Source organism: Coptis chinensis, chromosome 1 (assembly GCF_015680905.1).
Source record: "Coptis chinensis isolate HL-2020 chromosome 1, ASM1568090v1, whole genome shotgun sequence".
Lineage (NCBI taxonomy): Eukaryota > Viridiplantae > Streptophyta > Magnoliopsida > Ranunculales > Ranunculaceae > Coptis > Coptis chinensis.
This window is the reverse complement of record NC_141456.1, coordinates 14,315,091-14,331,604: the sequence shown is the minus strand read 5'-3', so window position 1 is coordinate 14,331,604 and position 16,514 is coordinate 14,315,091. Positions and strand designations below refer to the sequence as shown.

Here is a 16,514-nt window from a genome sequence, read left to right as displayed (position 1 = left end):
AAATAACTTGTAGAGATGGACCATTCCGCGAACACTGTGATGATGAGTCCGAATAGGAAGAACTACACCATCCGAAAGCCAAGATGGAAGACTTGCTATAATCGCAAGGACTTGGCACTTCCCATTGAGAATGAGGGAGTAAAACCGTAAAGACCGATGAGGCCGAAGTGGAAAAAGCTTGACGTAAAAAGCCGATTGGATACATTCGACAAGTGGATTGACGATGTTGTCTTTCACCATGTGGCCCAAGAGACTACATCCTTCAGCCTATGGAAGAAACTCAAGACCTTTATGAGAGGAAGTCGGGTGGAAACAAAGTGCTAGTCGTTAAAGTTTGCGCATTAACGGCACCAAGAAGGTTCTTCAATGTCCGAAAGCATCTTAATGAAGTACGTAATATCATCAATCGATGCATTTGATGAAGATCAATTTGGGAGACGGTTGGTGCTTTGTTTCTATTAGGCTCTCTACCCAAAGTTGGGAGACATTAGCGCTTCTCTACATGGAGCAGCCCAAGGATGGAATTGTTACCATGGAGATGGCTACCACGCCTTTGTTGAATGAGGAGACTAGAAGGAGTGCAAGAAGCAGCTCTTCTAACCTCGCAGGTCCTTTTCACGAGAAACGGGGAGAGGTCGGGCGAAAACCATCTCGCTCTGTGAGGTGATGACGTATAAATCTAGGGGTGAAGCTAGAACTCCTAAGCGCGTAGAGGCAATGTTACTATTGTGCCACCAAAGGCCACTTCCCAGATATGAGTCGCAATAATCAAGAGGGATGAGAAGAATAACCGCGGTACATGAAGACATGGTGCGCAGGAACGGAAACACGTGCAGAGATACTACCGCATCTAGTCGATCGACCTAGTGGAATCAGGTCGATCAGGTGTGTGTTCGCCTTAGTACCTCATGTCGATACGAGCGGGTGATAGATACAGAGCATCCTATCACGCCACAATCGCGATTGGGGATTCTTCACTACCTACACCGCGGTGAATATGGTGAAGTAAGGATGGGTAAATGCTGGAGTCTCAAGATTATAGGCATTGAGATGTTCATGTAGAAACCAATGTCGGCTACACCTTGACACTCAAGGATGTAAGACATGTCCCCGACATACGGCTAAGCCTAATTTCGGGCCGGAAATTAGATGATGATGGCTTTGTAAACTCGCTTTGGTAACGGGTATGGAAACCGACCAAAGGTTCCATCAGAAGAGCCGAGGAAAGAAAAACTTGCTCTCTTTTACAAAACACGCTAGTTTGTGTAAAGCGTAGTTTAATGCGCGCGGAAGAAGCTTCATCCGAACCGGCACCACAAGAGACCGTGGTCACATGGGCATAAAAGGGATGGAAGTTCTTGCTAAGCAAAAGGCCATGCCGCACATTAAAGGTACACATTTAAATACATGTACTCATTGTTTGGTAGGAAAGCAACACAAGGTGTCTTTCCAAAGATTCCCGCCTTCACGTAAAGCGACACCGCCCTCGAGCTAGTGCAATACGCACTTATGTGGTCCTATGAGAGTGAAGTCCCACCAGTGGAGTTTCGTTACTTTGACATTCATTGATGATGCGTCAAGAAAGATATGGGCCTATAGTCCGCAAGACCAAGGATGAAGTACTTTGGCGTGTTTGAGAAATTCCACAAAGATGGTGGAAAGAGAGACCGGAAGTTGTTGGAAGTGTATTCGCCGATAATGGGGGTGAGTACATTGGGCCATTTGAAGAGTATTGCCGCAGTCATGGGATTCGGCATGAGCGCATCGCTCCCAAGACACCGCAAATGTAATGGAATAGCAGCAGAGAATGAACCGCACCATTGTAGAGAGGGATGAGATGCATGCTATCTCACTCTAAGCTACCTAGAAGCTACCGGGTAGAAGCAATGCGCATACCGCATGTGATCAACCCGTCACCAAAGAAAGCCTCCTGAATAGTGATTATCCGCAGAGAGGTATGGTCAGCGCTGTTGATTATGGATACTGGTGGTATTTGGGTGCGTGGCATTTTGTGCATATTCCGGCGATGAGAGATCCAAGCTTGATGACAAAGCCAAGCAAAGCATTTTTCCTCGGTTATGGAGATGAAAAGTTTGGTTACAAACTCTATGATCCGATTAACAAGAAGGTAATCCGGTCGAGATGTCAGGTTCTTAGAAGACCAAAACCATAGCAGAGATTTGAGGAGGGGTGAGAAGCTACGCTTTCACCAATGATCTTGTTGATTCGTAACCAAAAGTTCCTACTATGGAACGCGCGTAAGGCATTGAGAATGCAGAGAACCATGAGTTTGAAACTCATGATGAGAATCCTATCGCTTCATGACGGGATAGAACCTATCGGGTATAGAAGATGCAAATGAGATGCATGAACCACCACCGAGCAAGCGTGCATGCATCCTCCCGGTGCACCACCAGACAGATGGAGGTCCCGACAGAGAGACTAGCTTCAACTGTATCCACCACATAATGCGACGCGGCGCTACTATCCGATGGTGGAGAACCTATGTACTATCAAGAGGCACTTGAAGCGTACGCATAAAGAAAATGGTTGTCAAGGCCATGCATGACGAGATGGATTCTTTGCATAAGAATCACACTTACGAAGTTAGTTGAGAAACCCACAGGAGAAAAGTTCTCAAGAATAAGTGGATATACAAAGTCAAGCATGAGAGAACAATCCTCACCCAAGGCACAAAGCTCGCCTTTGTTGTGGAAGCGGATTCGGCCAAAGGAAAGGATTGACTTTGATGAGATTTTTCTCCTCAGAGTGAAGATGACTTCTATCCGGGTGGTATTGGGTATGACCGCAAAGTATGAACCTAGAGGTTGAGCAGCTAGATGTTAAGACAGCTTTTCTTCATGGAGACCTTGAAGAAGATGTCTACATGGACCACCCGGGTTTTTGAGGTCAAAGGCAAGGAGCACCTAGTATGCAAGCCGATAAAGAGCTTGTATGGGTTGGTCAAGCAAGCACCGAGATGCTGGGTACATAAAGTTTGATTCCTTTATGGCTAAAGCAAGGATACAAGAAGTCCGCTCCGATCATTGTGGTGTTTGTTCGTTTTCCGTGATGGGGATTTCATCAGGCTATTCATTGTGATGTGGATGATATGTTGATAGTTGGCCCAAACATCAACAAGATATCCAAGTCAAGAAAGACTTGAAAAGTCCTTTGAGATGAAGGATTTGGGTCAAGCAAAGCAGATACTGGGATAATGGATCACCGTGACGTAAAGAGTGGAAGTCAGTGGCTTTCTCAAGAAAGCTACATCGGTAAGGTGTCAAGATTCAACATGGATCAAGCCGGCCGGCGCTTGTCCGCTTTGGTGGCCAGCCCGCATGACCAAAGAGATGTGTCCTAAGGTGAGCATGAGCAGAGTCGATGGAAAAGATTCCTTATGCATCCGCAGCGGGCGCTTTGATGTATGCCATGGTGTGTACTAGACCGGATATTGCTTTCGCGCCAGGTGGTAAGCGATTTCACAAATCGGGTAAAGAGCATTGGGAAGGTGTTAAGTGGATATTGAGATATCTCAAAGGCACTTCCAAATCGTGGTTTGTGTTTTGGTGGAAGTAAGCCCTTACTTGAAGCGCTACACCGATGCGCATACATGGCAGTGATGTCGACTGATGAAGTCCACCTCCGGTTATCCGTTACTTTTGCGGGGGGAGCAGCAGCTTGGCAATCTAAGTTGCAAAAGTGTGTTGCCCTTCCACCACTACGTAGAGCATATTGCAGCCAATCGAAAGTGTTGCAAAAGAGTTGCTATGGATGAAGAGGTTCTTCGACGAAATAGGGCTAAAGCGTAAACAATTTGTAGTTCTATGTGATACCGAAAGCCATCCACTTGAGCAAGAATCCGAAGTTTTCATTCTAGATCCAAGCACATACACGCATGCTATCATTGATTAGAGAAGTACTTTAAGACAAGCATTTGGTATCGAGAAGATCCATACCGACAAGAACGGGTCGGATATGATTTACCAAAGTCTTACCGAAAGGTAAGTTTGATGTTTGTTGTGCTATTGCCGAATGGCAAAGACACTCCCCCGGCTGATTTGGCAATTGCATGGAGGTAGCCCCCACCGCTCGAGGGGGAGATTGTTGAGTTATCCCTCACATGAGGAGAGAAACCGAGCCGACGTAAACGGCAAACTCGACATCGCAGAGAAGTCGAAGAGGCCAGATAGGCGCGCTCACTTCCGCCGAGTTCCAAGAATATAGGGCTTAATACACCGGCCAGCGAAGTGAATACCCACCCAAATCTTCCAGTCTTCAGCGACTTCGCTGAGCCAGAGTGAGCGCCAGGCCAGCATAATTTTTGGGGCCTTGCTACAAGATTCGCAAATTTGGTTTTGGAGATAAAACCAAAAATCAAGGTTTTGGAAAACCTAACCAAACAAACAACAAGGATTGGAATCCGTACTAAAACAAAAGAGAGAGATAACCTTTACGAGATACAACCCTCAGAAAGAGATAAGAGTGATCTAGTAAGGGAGAGACCAAAAGGAGAGATTGTAATCTTCCTTCTCACTTTATTAAGAACCGCTCTTGTGGAAGTAGGCATCATTGGCCTTCAACCACGGTAAATTTTGTGTTGTGGTTTGCTTTTACCGCTTTACATTATTATCCGTTGTTAATAGTTGTTTAGCGAAGTCAAGCATGTTAGTATAGGCAGTTTGTGATATTTGAGATTTATCCGAGTTGAATTGTGTTCATACAAGTTATCTGTGTAGTGGGGAACCGATTGGTATTGGTGTAATCCCCAACACTGAGGCAAAGCCACATAAGCAAGCGCTTTGGGCCCCCATATTTTGGCAAAGTAAGGGGCCACCAGTCCACCACTAGAGTCCACTAAAACAGTTTAACACACCTTGCAATATACACTTACTAATAATAACAATATAATTATAGGCTTAATTGTAGCTTATATATGGCTAATGAAATTATTAAATCCACTTGCTATTTCATATATTACGAAGTCAAAAGATGCATAAAATCTTATTTGTCACATAAAACAAAAAGGAATTCGACTAAAAAGAGGAGATAACAAATAATAATGCAAGGCAAAAAATGCATCGATTTTTGTTTTTGACATGTGAATTTACACATATAGGCCCACATTTTAAGAGTTGGCTTCGGGCCACCAGAAACTCAGGGTCGGCACTGCCTAGGGAGAAAAGTTAGTTCTCTGTGTCTAGTTTCTAATGGTTCCAGTTTCACTGTATTTGGATAACTGAGTTGGGAGTTGTGTTTTGAAAGGTCGATTGTTCCAACTCAATTTCGTGCACCTCTTACACATATTTATTGCAATCTAATCGCTACCATGGACTGGTTTGATCTTTTCTTGCTTTCTTTACATCTTTGGATGTTCAAGGGTCAAGTAAGTAGTTACTCAAATATATCTATAGTCATGGTTTTCTACTTGTATGATTGTTAGAAGGTTGAACACGTGTTGTAGTCTGCCATAGGAAGCTGCACTGGTCTGATTTTGAGCTCACTTTTGACATAGTTTGAGTCAAATTTAGGCTTCAGTTACCTAGACATAAAAGATAGAGCTATATGTCAATTTTCAAATGAACCAAGTTTCATTTGATTTGGACATCTATACAAGGAGTTATGAATTAGGAAAGATAGGCAGTTACAACTTTATTTTTATACTCATTTTACTTTCAATTATATTTTATCGTGTAGGTGGCACATAAAGTTGTCAATATGCGTGTTTATATTATTGTCGTATCCTTGCTTTTGACGTAAGTTTTAGAGGACATTTCACCTTGGAAAAAAAATATTTAGGGATTCCAGTGAGAGAAATAATAAGATAGAACCAAAAGAGAGACTAATAATCAACACTTGTGGCCTTCCTAATCGGAATGAGCAACCTTACACATTATTTAATTTGAGTATATTGTGTAGACTTAGCTAGAACTTGTTAATTTGTCAATATTGTAAGCCTCGAAATTAATACTAACTTGGACATATAGACTTGGAAGATATGGGAACCGAAAGTTGGGAAATTTGTTTGAATTGTTGTGTTGTTGAATTGGAAATAAGGAAATTTGCTTAAATTGTAAAATTGTTGCATTGGAAATAGGGATATTTTCATCAAGTTTGTGTTTAGCTTGATACATGGTCATGAAATAAACGCTTTAATTGGAATGATGTATTATGTCAAACATTGTTAGATCTAAATTTAAGCTCTATTGACATAGCATTTACTTGTCAAACTGATTAAATTGTTATTGATGTAATCCTCTTGCTATTGTTTCTAATTTAGGTTCTTGAGAACTTATATTGGATTATGGCGCCGAAGTGAAAGAGACTTTCTCAGTCCATTGGTAATAGGGCCCCGACTATGAAAAGTTGTGAGGTTTCTCATCAAGATTTCGTATCTATATTGGCTTATGCAACATACATGGACAAGATTTGTAATAATAGACCGTTGGCTTTGGAAAGCGAGGTTTTTCTCAACGAGATCGGTGACGATATTATTACCAAATGGATCAAGAGGATCAACTGGCAAAACTTGATGAAAATAAAAGGAGTGGCATACCCCCATTTGGTCAAGTTATTTTACGCAAATATTCATGGAGTGGAAATGAAAAAACTCATTTTCAAAACAAAAGTCTGTGGGAAAGATATTGTAGTTACTCTTGCAAGCATCACGTCAACCCTTAAGGTTTCTCGAGGAGATGTTCATCTTCTTTATCCATTGAAGGCCAATTTTCAACATCGTCACAAAGATTTTATTGCCAATCTGCCATCGACTAGGATAAAACCGCGGTTTCGTATTCTCCATCGGATATTATTTTCAACTGCCCTGCCAAAATGTGGTCATTTTAACCACATCAACGACTTTGGGCTTTATCTGATCAATGCAATGCGAAAAGGGGATAAACTCGACTTGGGAACTATAATCTGGCATAACATTGTGGAGCATTCTGGTAAAAGCAAAAAGAATATATGTATGCCTCATGGCATTCTTATCAGCAAAATCATCACAGGTGCTGGTGTTCCTCCCCATTGCATGTGTATTCAGCAGGATTCCCCCATTAGCCGACTTAGTGTTTCAAGGATGACAAGTAGAACTGTATACGAACAAGATAGTGATAACCACTCCCCAATAGCCCCTGTTGCTGCCAAAACAAAAGACTTATACCGGCTAATGGTGAGTACAAAATCCCAACTGGACTTAGTGCTAGAATACTTGAGGAAGACATGTCCAAACTTTCCGTCCTCCTTGGAACTCGGTACAGACAGTTACTTTTCACGAACTAGATAGTGATAACGACTACCCAATAGTCCCTGGTGTTGTCAAAACAAAATACTTTTACCTGCTAGCGCTGAGTAACAGATCCCGACTGGACTTAGTGGTAGAATACTTGAGGAAGACATGCCCAAACTTTCCGTCCTCCTCCTTGGAACTCAATACAGTCAGTTCCTTTGGATCACATTTAGACTGTATCCCATCTGATTATGAGGGTCCTGAGGAAGAAGAGGGAAAGAAGAGGATCCCATTAGATATCAATATGGAGGAAAATGCTAATGACAGTGGAAGTTGAGGCGGAAGCAGATGGTGACAGTGAGGAAGTTGAGGCGGAAGAAGATGGTGATAGTGAGGAAGATGAGGAAGTTGAGATGGAAGCGGATGGTGATAGTGAGGAAGTTGAGGTGGAAGCAGATGGTGACGAGGAATAGTTTGAATGCGTTGTTAATCAAGTATTCCATCATGTTCTCGTCGGCCGCTTTATCTTATTTATTTTGACAATAGAGCATGTTTTTGGATTTAGTTCTCCCGTTGACTAATTTTTATTTAATTGTTCAGGTGAATTGCAACGAACAATGAAAGAGAGGATGGGTTGCATTTAAAGGGAAACAAGTATCTTCTACTATTGAATCTAGGGTTATGTACATTAAATGAAATTCACCCCTCTTGTTGTAATCCCCTAACTCTATTCCAAGATGATTTACTCGGTAGCACACTTTTTATCTTGTTTTATGATGGTTTGGCACTTCGGTTGATTATATGGGCATTTTAAATAAAATATTTGGCAATTGCATTTCTATTACAGTTTTATTTTATCATTAATACATACAACTCAGTTGTTTACTTCTAATCAATTATGAATTGCTATTAAATATAAATATATTTTTTACAGTACTTTATGAGGTAGGATGGAACTATGACGTTTTTCGTTAGGGCTTTAAAGATTGCTAAACAACAGCTCACTTATACATCTGTTTTTGTCATCTGCAAGTGAATTTCCAAGGTCTGATTGAAGGTTAGTAAATCTTACTGAAGGCTAGATATTTGCTGCAAGGGTACTTCTTGTTTTAATTGTTTATTTTGTCTTCTTGGCCTTACAAAAATGAATATTTAGATTGTTGGTTCACTTGTATGAATGCTTAACAGGCCCTTAACACCATGCAGAAACATACCCCGATCAACTGCTCCTTGTTCGTGTACTTCTGAAGCAGCTTGAATTGGTGACAGGCAGCTTGAATCAGTGTGGGAGGTGAGTTCCTTGAATCAGTCTGGGTGGACAAGAACTTTGGTTCAGTGGCTGGTCATTAGGTAGCAGTAGAAGGTCCAAAACTCATGTACTTAGAACTTTCCTTGTGTTTAAAAGTGACAGATCCTTATGCATATTCAGTCTTATGATCGTTACTTAGTTAACGCAGCATAACCACGGCCAAAGTGAAAGAAAGAAAGAATATATGATTTGATTGGATGTGTAAAGTAGGTATGCCCAAATGATAAGTATTCTTCTATGCTTTAAGGACCACCAGTGCAGCAACAATATCCACCACTCCAGCAAGGAGGTGGTCGTGGTGCAGGGCAACAGGGTGGAAGAGGTTGGGGACCTTCTCAACCTCAACAGGGGGGCCGAGGAGGATACAGTGGTGGCCCTCAGGGAGGACCTCAGCAAGGAAGCCGAGGACGATATGTTGGTGGCATCTGTTGGTCCAATGAATTTTGGCTGTTGGTCTGTGCTGTAGAATCAGATCAGATTACCCAATAAGCACTCACACGGTGGCTGGTCTCATCTATTTACTATGGTTTTCTAGTTTCTAGAAATTTCTAGCCACTTGATCTGTGTTGGCTGTGATACTGGTGTAAAGTGATTTCTTTAGTTGATTACGCTTTACTAGGCTCTGTGTTGAAACTGATGTTTGGTACAATATTAGCTGGGAGTGATTCATTGCCAAGTGGTGATTTCCTTTTGTGACTAATAGCCTATCCTTGATCCAAGCCGAGTTATGCATTCCTTATCTTGAGATTTGGCTGGTGAAGAGAAGTAGTGATCATTTGTTTTTCTAATCTTTTTGTGGTGGTCTGGTGGACAACGAATAAATTCATTTTCTGGCAAATAAATGAGTAATACAAACATGGTTGGGAGGAAAAAACATGATGGTAGGGAATGAAATATGGGAGTCAAAATAATATGGGGGTAATGAACAAACTTGGGGGTGGTTAATGATTTAGAATATGTGCAAAATAACTTGGGTAAGCTAATTTAGTACGGTAATGATTTACATCTGTACGGTGTATTGTTAATGCTTTTGTCCGGCATTGACTGTGCAATCAGGCGAGGCAAACAGCTTTTTTCAGTTATTATATTGTATTGTATTATATATTGCTTTTGTCCGGCGCTCATTGACAAAGTTTTTATTCAATATGCAGGCGACTTTAAACAAAAAATTTCTCTTTTCAGCTACACGGTGACTTTTAAATAGGTATGTAGATGTTATTTTTTCAATATTACGGTGATCCAAATAGCGTGTAAAATATCTTCAGATATATCGGTTTATAGTGGAACCAATCTAAAGAGATATATCAGCATCTAACCCCTCTCCCCTGCCCCCCAGAGTAAGCCTTGACGCCCAATAGATTGAATGATATTTTTGATAAATTAGCGGTACATATTGATTTTATTGGGTGGATCGAACATAGCAATTAATATGGAAATTTGAAGACATTATCCATGATCATTTCTCATTATCCCCATATTGGACTTGTGGTTTCCATTACATTATGTAGGTTGAAGATTTGGCACGTTTGTCATTTCAAACAACTCCAGTGTATATTGATGTAGATTATGGAAGATCAAAGGTACATAAATAATATATAGTGTTTACAAAAGTATTGTCATTGTTCTTTGTGCTGACAAGGTGCTTGGCAATGTAGGTTACTGTAGAAGGTTTGCAACAAGGTTACTGTGTTGCGCCAAGTGACGAGATTTCTTCTTCTATATTCATTCTTGAAAAGGAATTTATCAAAGAAAGTGATGGTTTTCTTTTCTTCATGTAATTCGGTCAAGTATCATTCGGAACTTCTCAAATACATTCAAGTGGATTGTTCTGATATACATGGAAAGCAGAAGCAGCAAAAACGTACATCCACTTTTTTTTTACTTCTGTAAGGCAGAGAAGGGCATCTTATTATGTACCGACGTTGCTGCTCGTGGGCTTGATATTCCTGCCGTGGTATGCTTCCTCAACGTGTTCCTTTGATTTCGATGATATTCATTTTATAGTTTTTGAATGAGTCTGAGTACTCACATAATATTTCTTTTTTTTTCAAATTCTTCCTAATGCATAGGACTGGATTGTGCAGCATGACCCTCCAGATGAACCTAAGGTGCCACTCGTTCCCACTGTATTGTGAATTTCGAGTCTCGTGGATAGACTTGATCTTAAGTGATTTTTGGTTGTTATTTTCATCAGGAGTACGTTCATCGCGTTGGTCAGACAGCTCGTGGAGAAGGCGGAAAAGGACATGCTCTACTCTTCCTTCTACCTGAAGAGTTGAAATTTCTTAGCTATCTAAAGGTCGCATATTCTTGTGATCAATAGCAGCTCTTTTCTGCCTATCTGATGAAAATAAGAAAATAGCAAAAGAAGAGGGCGAGCAGCCCTTTTCTGTTGCTTGACAAAGAAAACATATCATTCAAATCCTTTCTCTTTTGGCTAATAGTTTTCATGTTGTTTCACTATCTACTGGCAGGCAGCCAAAGTACCTCTTAAAGAGTATGAGTTTGATCAGACGAAGCTGGCAAATGTGCAATCCCACTTGGTATTTTTTTTTTATTATTCAAAGTTTAGTTTCATGTTTTCTTTTTCTCTCTTTTTCTCAATTGATGGGGTTAAGGGGCAACAACATGGTTGCTATGTAATCCTAAAAGGTTAGGCTCGTTTAAAGCAGGAATTGGCCCTAAAAGAGTGAAGATTCTATGTGACCAGTTCAAAACAGATAACCTATTGCATCCGTGCTTGTGTATGCAAGTCTGAGCCAGCGTGTTCGTAAATAATGTAGATAGGTGCATTGAGGGTGACAGGTTGACTTCATTTAACTTAACTGAATATTAGATAAACAAACGTAACTGAATATGAGTTTGTAGGTCTTTGGAAAGGATGGAAGGGGTCGAGTGCTAGGCTTGGGTAGTGGTGTCTCCAAGACCACTCTTATGGCTGCATCTCCTTATAAAAGGAAAGCCAAAGAAGTGGTGAGATCAAAGTTGGAATTCCAAAGCCAAATAGATGATTTGAAACAGAAGGTGATTGATGGGAAAAATACACAAATGGAGATACAGTCACAAGTGAATGCAATGCTCACAATGCAAGGAATTAATCAGGGAGCACCAACGCGAATCTCTACAAACTCTCCATCTGATTAGGTATTTGGTTAAAATTAGTGTACCCTTTTAACTTGTAAATTGCAAATTGCAAATCATAAATATACTATCACTACATAATCCCACTCTGAAATACTTAAGAACACATACTCTAATCAATTCTTTCCGAGCTTCACCATTGGCCCTTTTATCAATAATAAAAATAAATAAATCATAGGTTGTTACATTCTCACTCTCACTGGGAAGTAACTCTATCTAACTAGCTGTGGAAAAATACGAGCTAAAGTTTAGCTAGTTGACATGTTTGTTATATTGAGATTTTCTTATTACTTCGTATCTTGTTCGTCGCAGACAACTGATCATTTATTTTCTAGGCGACCAATGGTATCACGTTCTGCACAAACGTGTGAGCTGCAAAGCATGGGGGAAGAGTGGTTGCCATTGGAAGAATGTTTGGTGATCGAAAGGATGTACCTGAGAATGCATATCGGATTATAGTGGACGAGATCCTGGAATTTAACGCTGAGTTGTTTGGTGTTAGAGGAAAACTCTTTAGTGACATGTGGGATCTTCTATTACATGGCCTAAAGCCTTTACTAATTAATGTAATCTAAACTATTTTCTTAAGTTATACACTTTATTGGCATAGTATACAATGTACTATACATGTTTTTGCACTTTGGATACTATACAATTTTCTAGGCATTAAACTACATTGTACTATCAAAAAATTATCACTTTGAGACTTGGAAGTATTTTCAATCAATTTTTGCTGATGTGGCCATCGTCCTATGCCACGTGTCCGGTCATCTAGACATGTGGCATTTTTTGAAATACACATGACCTGGTACCTCAATTTGAAAACTTGAAACACTAACTCTCAATTGCGAGTTTAACCTTCTTCCTCCCTTTGAAAACCCTAACTCTCAATTTGAAACCCTAACTCTCAATTTGAATAGTTCAAAATGTCATCCACCTCTATCAATTCGAATCATTCATGCTTTTGTGGAGAGCCATCTCCTTTGGTAATGTCAAAGATTGTTGGAAATTTGGGAAGAAGATTTTTTGGTTGTACAAATTACAAAACTCACGATTGTGGCTACTTTGATTGGGAGGACAAAGTTCCAAAATCAACAAAGCAAAGGTTCATTGATTTGTACAAAGAGGTTGATGGATTGAAAGAAAGTTTGGAGGAAGCTAACATGAAAAAGGTGGAGTTGCAAGGAAAATTGAATGTAATTGTTCACTCTGCAGAGAAGAAGAAGAGAACAGAGTTGAAGAAAAAGGTGACAGCTTTGGAATGCCAGAATTATCAGATGAAGAAAACTTGTTTGATTTTGGTTGTTGTATTCTTGCTTTACAAGTATTTGTTTGGTTAATAAGTGATGTGCATTGTGTTTCTGTAATGTTCTGTAACTTGGTTTTTGTAATGTAATGAGTTGAATGAAAATGAAAATGGAATGAAATTGTAGAGTTCTCTGATTTCTGTGTTTCTGTCACTGTATGTATGTAATGAAAAATGCATTTGATAATTTAACATAACAAAAGCAAACATTAAACATCACTACACTACATCAGGAATTGATAATTTAACATAGAACAAGACAACCAAGCTAAAAAAACATCAAAACATAGAAACAAGACATAAGACACAAGACACTGCCTAGATAAACCTAACAAACACACTTCAAACATCAGTTCACTTCAACACATACACCAAGACATCACTTCTTAGACTTAGACTTCTTAGACTTCTTGGACTTCATACAAAGCCTAGGATAAGCTGCAGCAGCAGCAAGACCCAGGATAACCTCTTGAACTTGCTGCTTGGATAGTGTTGGTGCTGATTCCCTCACTGCTGCTTCATTTGCAACTGCTGCTTCATTTACTGCTGCTGCTGGTAACCTAGGAGATTTCTTGAGCTTATGTTCGAATCCAGGTGGAACTTCTGGACTTGGTTCTCTAGGTCGACTTGCCTCTCCTTCTTCCAACAGCTCAATGATGCACACTCTTCCACAGTCATCACAAGGTATAACAACCCCAATTTTTAAACAACATAAATTAAATTATTTGATTGAAAATAACTATTATATTATGAAGTCTAGCTTATTCTAGAATTTGTTTAGCTATTGTTGATTTTCAAAAAAAAAAGTTAATGTTTTTACTTGAATTGTTTGTTAGAACTTATGTGGGTATTTTATAATCATTTTGGGCTTGAAAACATTGTTAAAATGTACCCATTCATATAGGTATGGACCTTGGGTGTTTTAGACCCATTGGAGGCCCATAGGTTACCTTAAACGGACTTTAAAACATGGAATAAATAAAGAGCTGCGAATTTTCTCTGTAAAAATATGATTATTCAAAATCAAAACCCTAGCCTCCAATAAAAAGAAGGGGAAGAGGAAGAAAAAGAGAAAAAGGGGCCTAAAAGTATTGGGCTCACCCACTATTGATATTCATAGTTGTTTACATCTTGTAGACTTAATAAGGTGAGTTATATTTATTTCTTTGATTGTTTCCATAGAAATAGGATATGTTGTTTGTTATGTGTGATCATATGGATTGTATATTGGGAGGATAAAGCCATTAATAAATTGTATAGAGTTTTGTGAAGAAGATGAACAGTTAACAGTAAACACCATTCTAGAAAAGTTGTCTGCGCAGTCTTTTAATTCTGTTCAGATGGAGATCTTTCCGCAAACGGATGTCTCTCAAATTTAATCCATAGTTTTCTGACACATTGTAGTCTGACATAATAAAATTTTAGACAGATCCAACGGTTGGATTTCTGTCGAGGCGCGCATAAGTGTGACACGTCGTAGTGTTTCTACACCAGAAAAACTGCAGTGTGCAGTCTTTTGTTTCTGCTTAGATGGTGTCATGTCCATTCTCGGATTTGTATGAAATTTAATCCATAGTTTCCTGACACATTGTAGTCTGACATATTAAAATTTTAGACAGATCCAACGGTTGGATTTCTGTCGAGGTGCGCATAAGCATGACAGGTCCTAGTGTTTCTACACCAGAAAAACTGCAGTGTGCAGTCATTTGTTTCTTCTTAGATGGTGACCTTTCCGTACTCGGATTTGTATGAAATTTAATCTATAGTTTCCTGACACATTTTAGTCTTCCATATTAGATTTTTAGATTTATCCAATGGCTTGATATCTGTCGAGGCTTCCATTAGTGGGACTAGTCGTAGTAGAAACTACACCAGAAAACTGATGGGTGCAGTCCTTTGTTTCTGTTTAGATGGAGGTCTTATCGGATTGACCTCAAATTTAATCCATAGATTCTTGATATCCAGTTAAATGACATATACAAATTTTAGGTAGATCCAATGGTGGGTTGTCTGTCAAGGCACGGATTAACAAGGTTGTTAGAATTAGCTCAAGTTTAAAATAGATATAGTTGGGTGGTTACATGATGGCATTAGATGGTCAGTTCGTGGTTATTATACTTTCGATATATTTTTACTATCGTGAAAATATTGGTGTGGAATGAAAATATATCTATATGTTTTATTTTATCGTGATTATTAAAATATTTGGAGAATTGGTTAAAGAGCTACGTAAGGCTTGATTCTAATCTTAAAAGATTGGATCACATTAAGCACCTTATGTGACAGTCGATCACTATATCTATAATATATATATTAGTTTGTGTGATAACTATGTGATTGTGTTAGAAAGTAATCTTGTTGTTTTGATACTACATAAATATATATGTGTGAGATAGAAGTTGTATATGAATATAGACTTTAGTATATGTAGATCTGTTTTGGACATTAGTGTGTGTGGACTTGAATTTGGGTTAATGAACTATTTGTTTACAATATTGTATATATGAGTGTGGTTATGTAAATTGTATTTGTTTGATTATAAGTCTGTTTACATTAAATGATGCTTAAGTGCTTGATTTGCCTTGACACGTGAAATGACTCTACATGTGTGTGTTCTGTTTGACATGAGTAATGCTAGTATAATTATAAGTGATAATAATGTTTTAAAGTGTAAGCCCACATCTTTAGAACTCTCCATGCCTCGATTTGGTAATGAGATATTATGACTTGTGATGTCATGTGATAGATGGGTATTCATTGAATGTGCCATGAATGACCCAATAGTTTGGGGCGCCCTAGAGAGGAACTAAGGTATTAAGCCTTGGGTTGGTCGTATTCCTTGAATGTACGGGAATGTAGGTTTGGGTATTCCTTGAATGTGGCGGGAATGACTCGGGGCATTCATTGAATGTGCCATGAATGGCCCGTTAGTGTTATGATGGGTATTCCTTGAATGTGGCGGGGAATGACCATTCATTCATTGAATGTGCCATGAATGACTGATATTTTGTTATGCCCAAAGGAGGCTTTGTGATTATGTGTATGGAAAGCCCAGAGATGGCTGTGACTCACAAGTTACGAGTTTACAAGATAAAAATATGTTTCCTGGAGGCGATATCCCGCTTGGGACATATGTCTTGTAGTGGTACTCGGTGTGAGTGAGGCACACGGACATATGCCATTATCCTCATCAGTATCTGGACTTTCATAATCACTTGAATCTATATAGTCACTATTAACATCCCCATGGTCAACTTCATCATCACTAATAAACACATTGTTGGCTTCATCAACATAAAGCCCATCCACTGCTACAGCACCAGTACTGGCATTCATTGCCATTCATTGCTTCAACATCATCATCACCTTCAGCATTCATTGCTTGCTCAGCTCCAGTACCATTCACTTCAGGTTCATGATCACCCTCATCCCAAATTGATTTCATTCTTTCAAGTCTTTTTCGTTTTTTCCTTTCTTCTATCATTTTCCTAACTTCAATAAGCTCCTCATCATTATCAGACAATTCAGGC

At 39.4% G+C, this 16,514-nt stretch overlaps 2 protein-coding genes across 9 annotated transcripts; both read left to right on the top strand.

Moving 5' to 3' along the window:
• Positions 1-5,699: 5,699 nt before the first annotated feature.
• LOC147522365 (uncharacterized) lies at positions 5,700-9,613 on the top strand. Of its 5 annotated transcripts, none has more exons than XM_086593088.1 (4): positions 5,700-7,722; positions 7,829-8,285; positions 8,435-8,519; positions 9,594-9,613. In XM_086593088.1, exon 1 carries the CDS (start codon positions 6,359-6,361, stop codon positions 7,283-7,285), a length of 927 nt encoding a protein of 308 aa, XP_086449214.1. In that variant the 5' UTR covers positions 5,700-6,358; the 3' UTR covers positions 7,286-7,722; positions 7,829-8,285; positions 8,435-8,519; positions 9,594-9,613. The 5 variants fall into 5 exon arrangements, with proteins under 5 accessions (XP_086449214.1, XP_086449222.1, XP_086449225.1 ...); XM_086593096.1 differs by having other exon boundaries at positions 8,417-8,519; XM_086593099.1 differs by lacking the exon at positions 9,594-9,613 and having other exon boundaries at positions 7,829-7,941; positions 8,204-8,285; positions 8,435-9,022.
• A 127-nt stretch (positions 9,614-9,740) lies between these two features.
• LOC147522364 (uncharacterized) lies at positions 9,741-12,295 on the top strand. 4 transcript variants are annotated; one of them, XM_086593071.1, is made up of 8 exons: positions 9,741-9,874; positions 10,046-10,117; positions 10,193-10,491; positions 10,607-10,645; positions 10,732-10,836; positions 11,012-11,080; positions 11,406-11,681; positions 12,014-12,295. In XM_086593071.1, the coding sequence occupies exons 3-7, from the start codon at positions 10,375-10,377 to the stop codon at positions 11,679-11,681; spliced, it is 606 nt and encodes a 201-aa protein (XP_086449197.1). In that variant the 5' UTR covers positions 9,741-9,874; positions 10,046-10,117; positions 10,193-10,374; the 3' UTR covers positions 12,014-12,295. The 4 variants fall into 4 exon arrangements, with proteins under 4 accessions (XP_086449197.1, XP_086449205.1, XP_086449203.1 ...); XM_086593079.1 differs by lacking the exon at positions 9,741-9,874 and having other exon boundaries at positions 9,882-10,117; positions 10,622-10,645; XM_086593077.1 differs by lacking the exon at positions 9,741-9,874 and having other exon boundaries at positions 9,882-10,117; positions 11,991-12,295.
• The last annotated feature ends 4,219 nt before the right edge of the window (positions 12,296-16,514 follow it).

Coding starts and splice junctions, on each gene's coding strand:
- LOC147522364 (XM_086593071.1), top strand. CDS start 10,375: ATGGAAAGCAGAAGCAGCAAAAACGTACATCCACTTTTTTTTTACTTC. Junction 10,492..10,606: donor GGCTTGATATTCCTGCCGTG/GTATGCTTCCTC, acceptor CCTAATGCATAG/GACTGGATTGTGCAGCATGA. Junction 10,646..10,731: donor ACCCTCCAGATGAACCTAAG/GTGCCACTCGTT, acceptor TATTTTCATCAG/GAGTACGTTCATCGCGTTGG.
- LOC147522365 (XM_086593088.1), top strand. CDS start 6,359: ATGAAAAGTTGTGAGGTTTCTCATCAAGATTTCGTATCTATATTGGCT.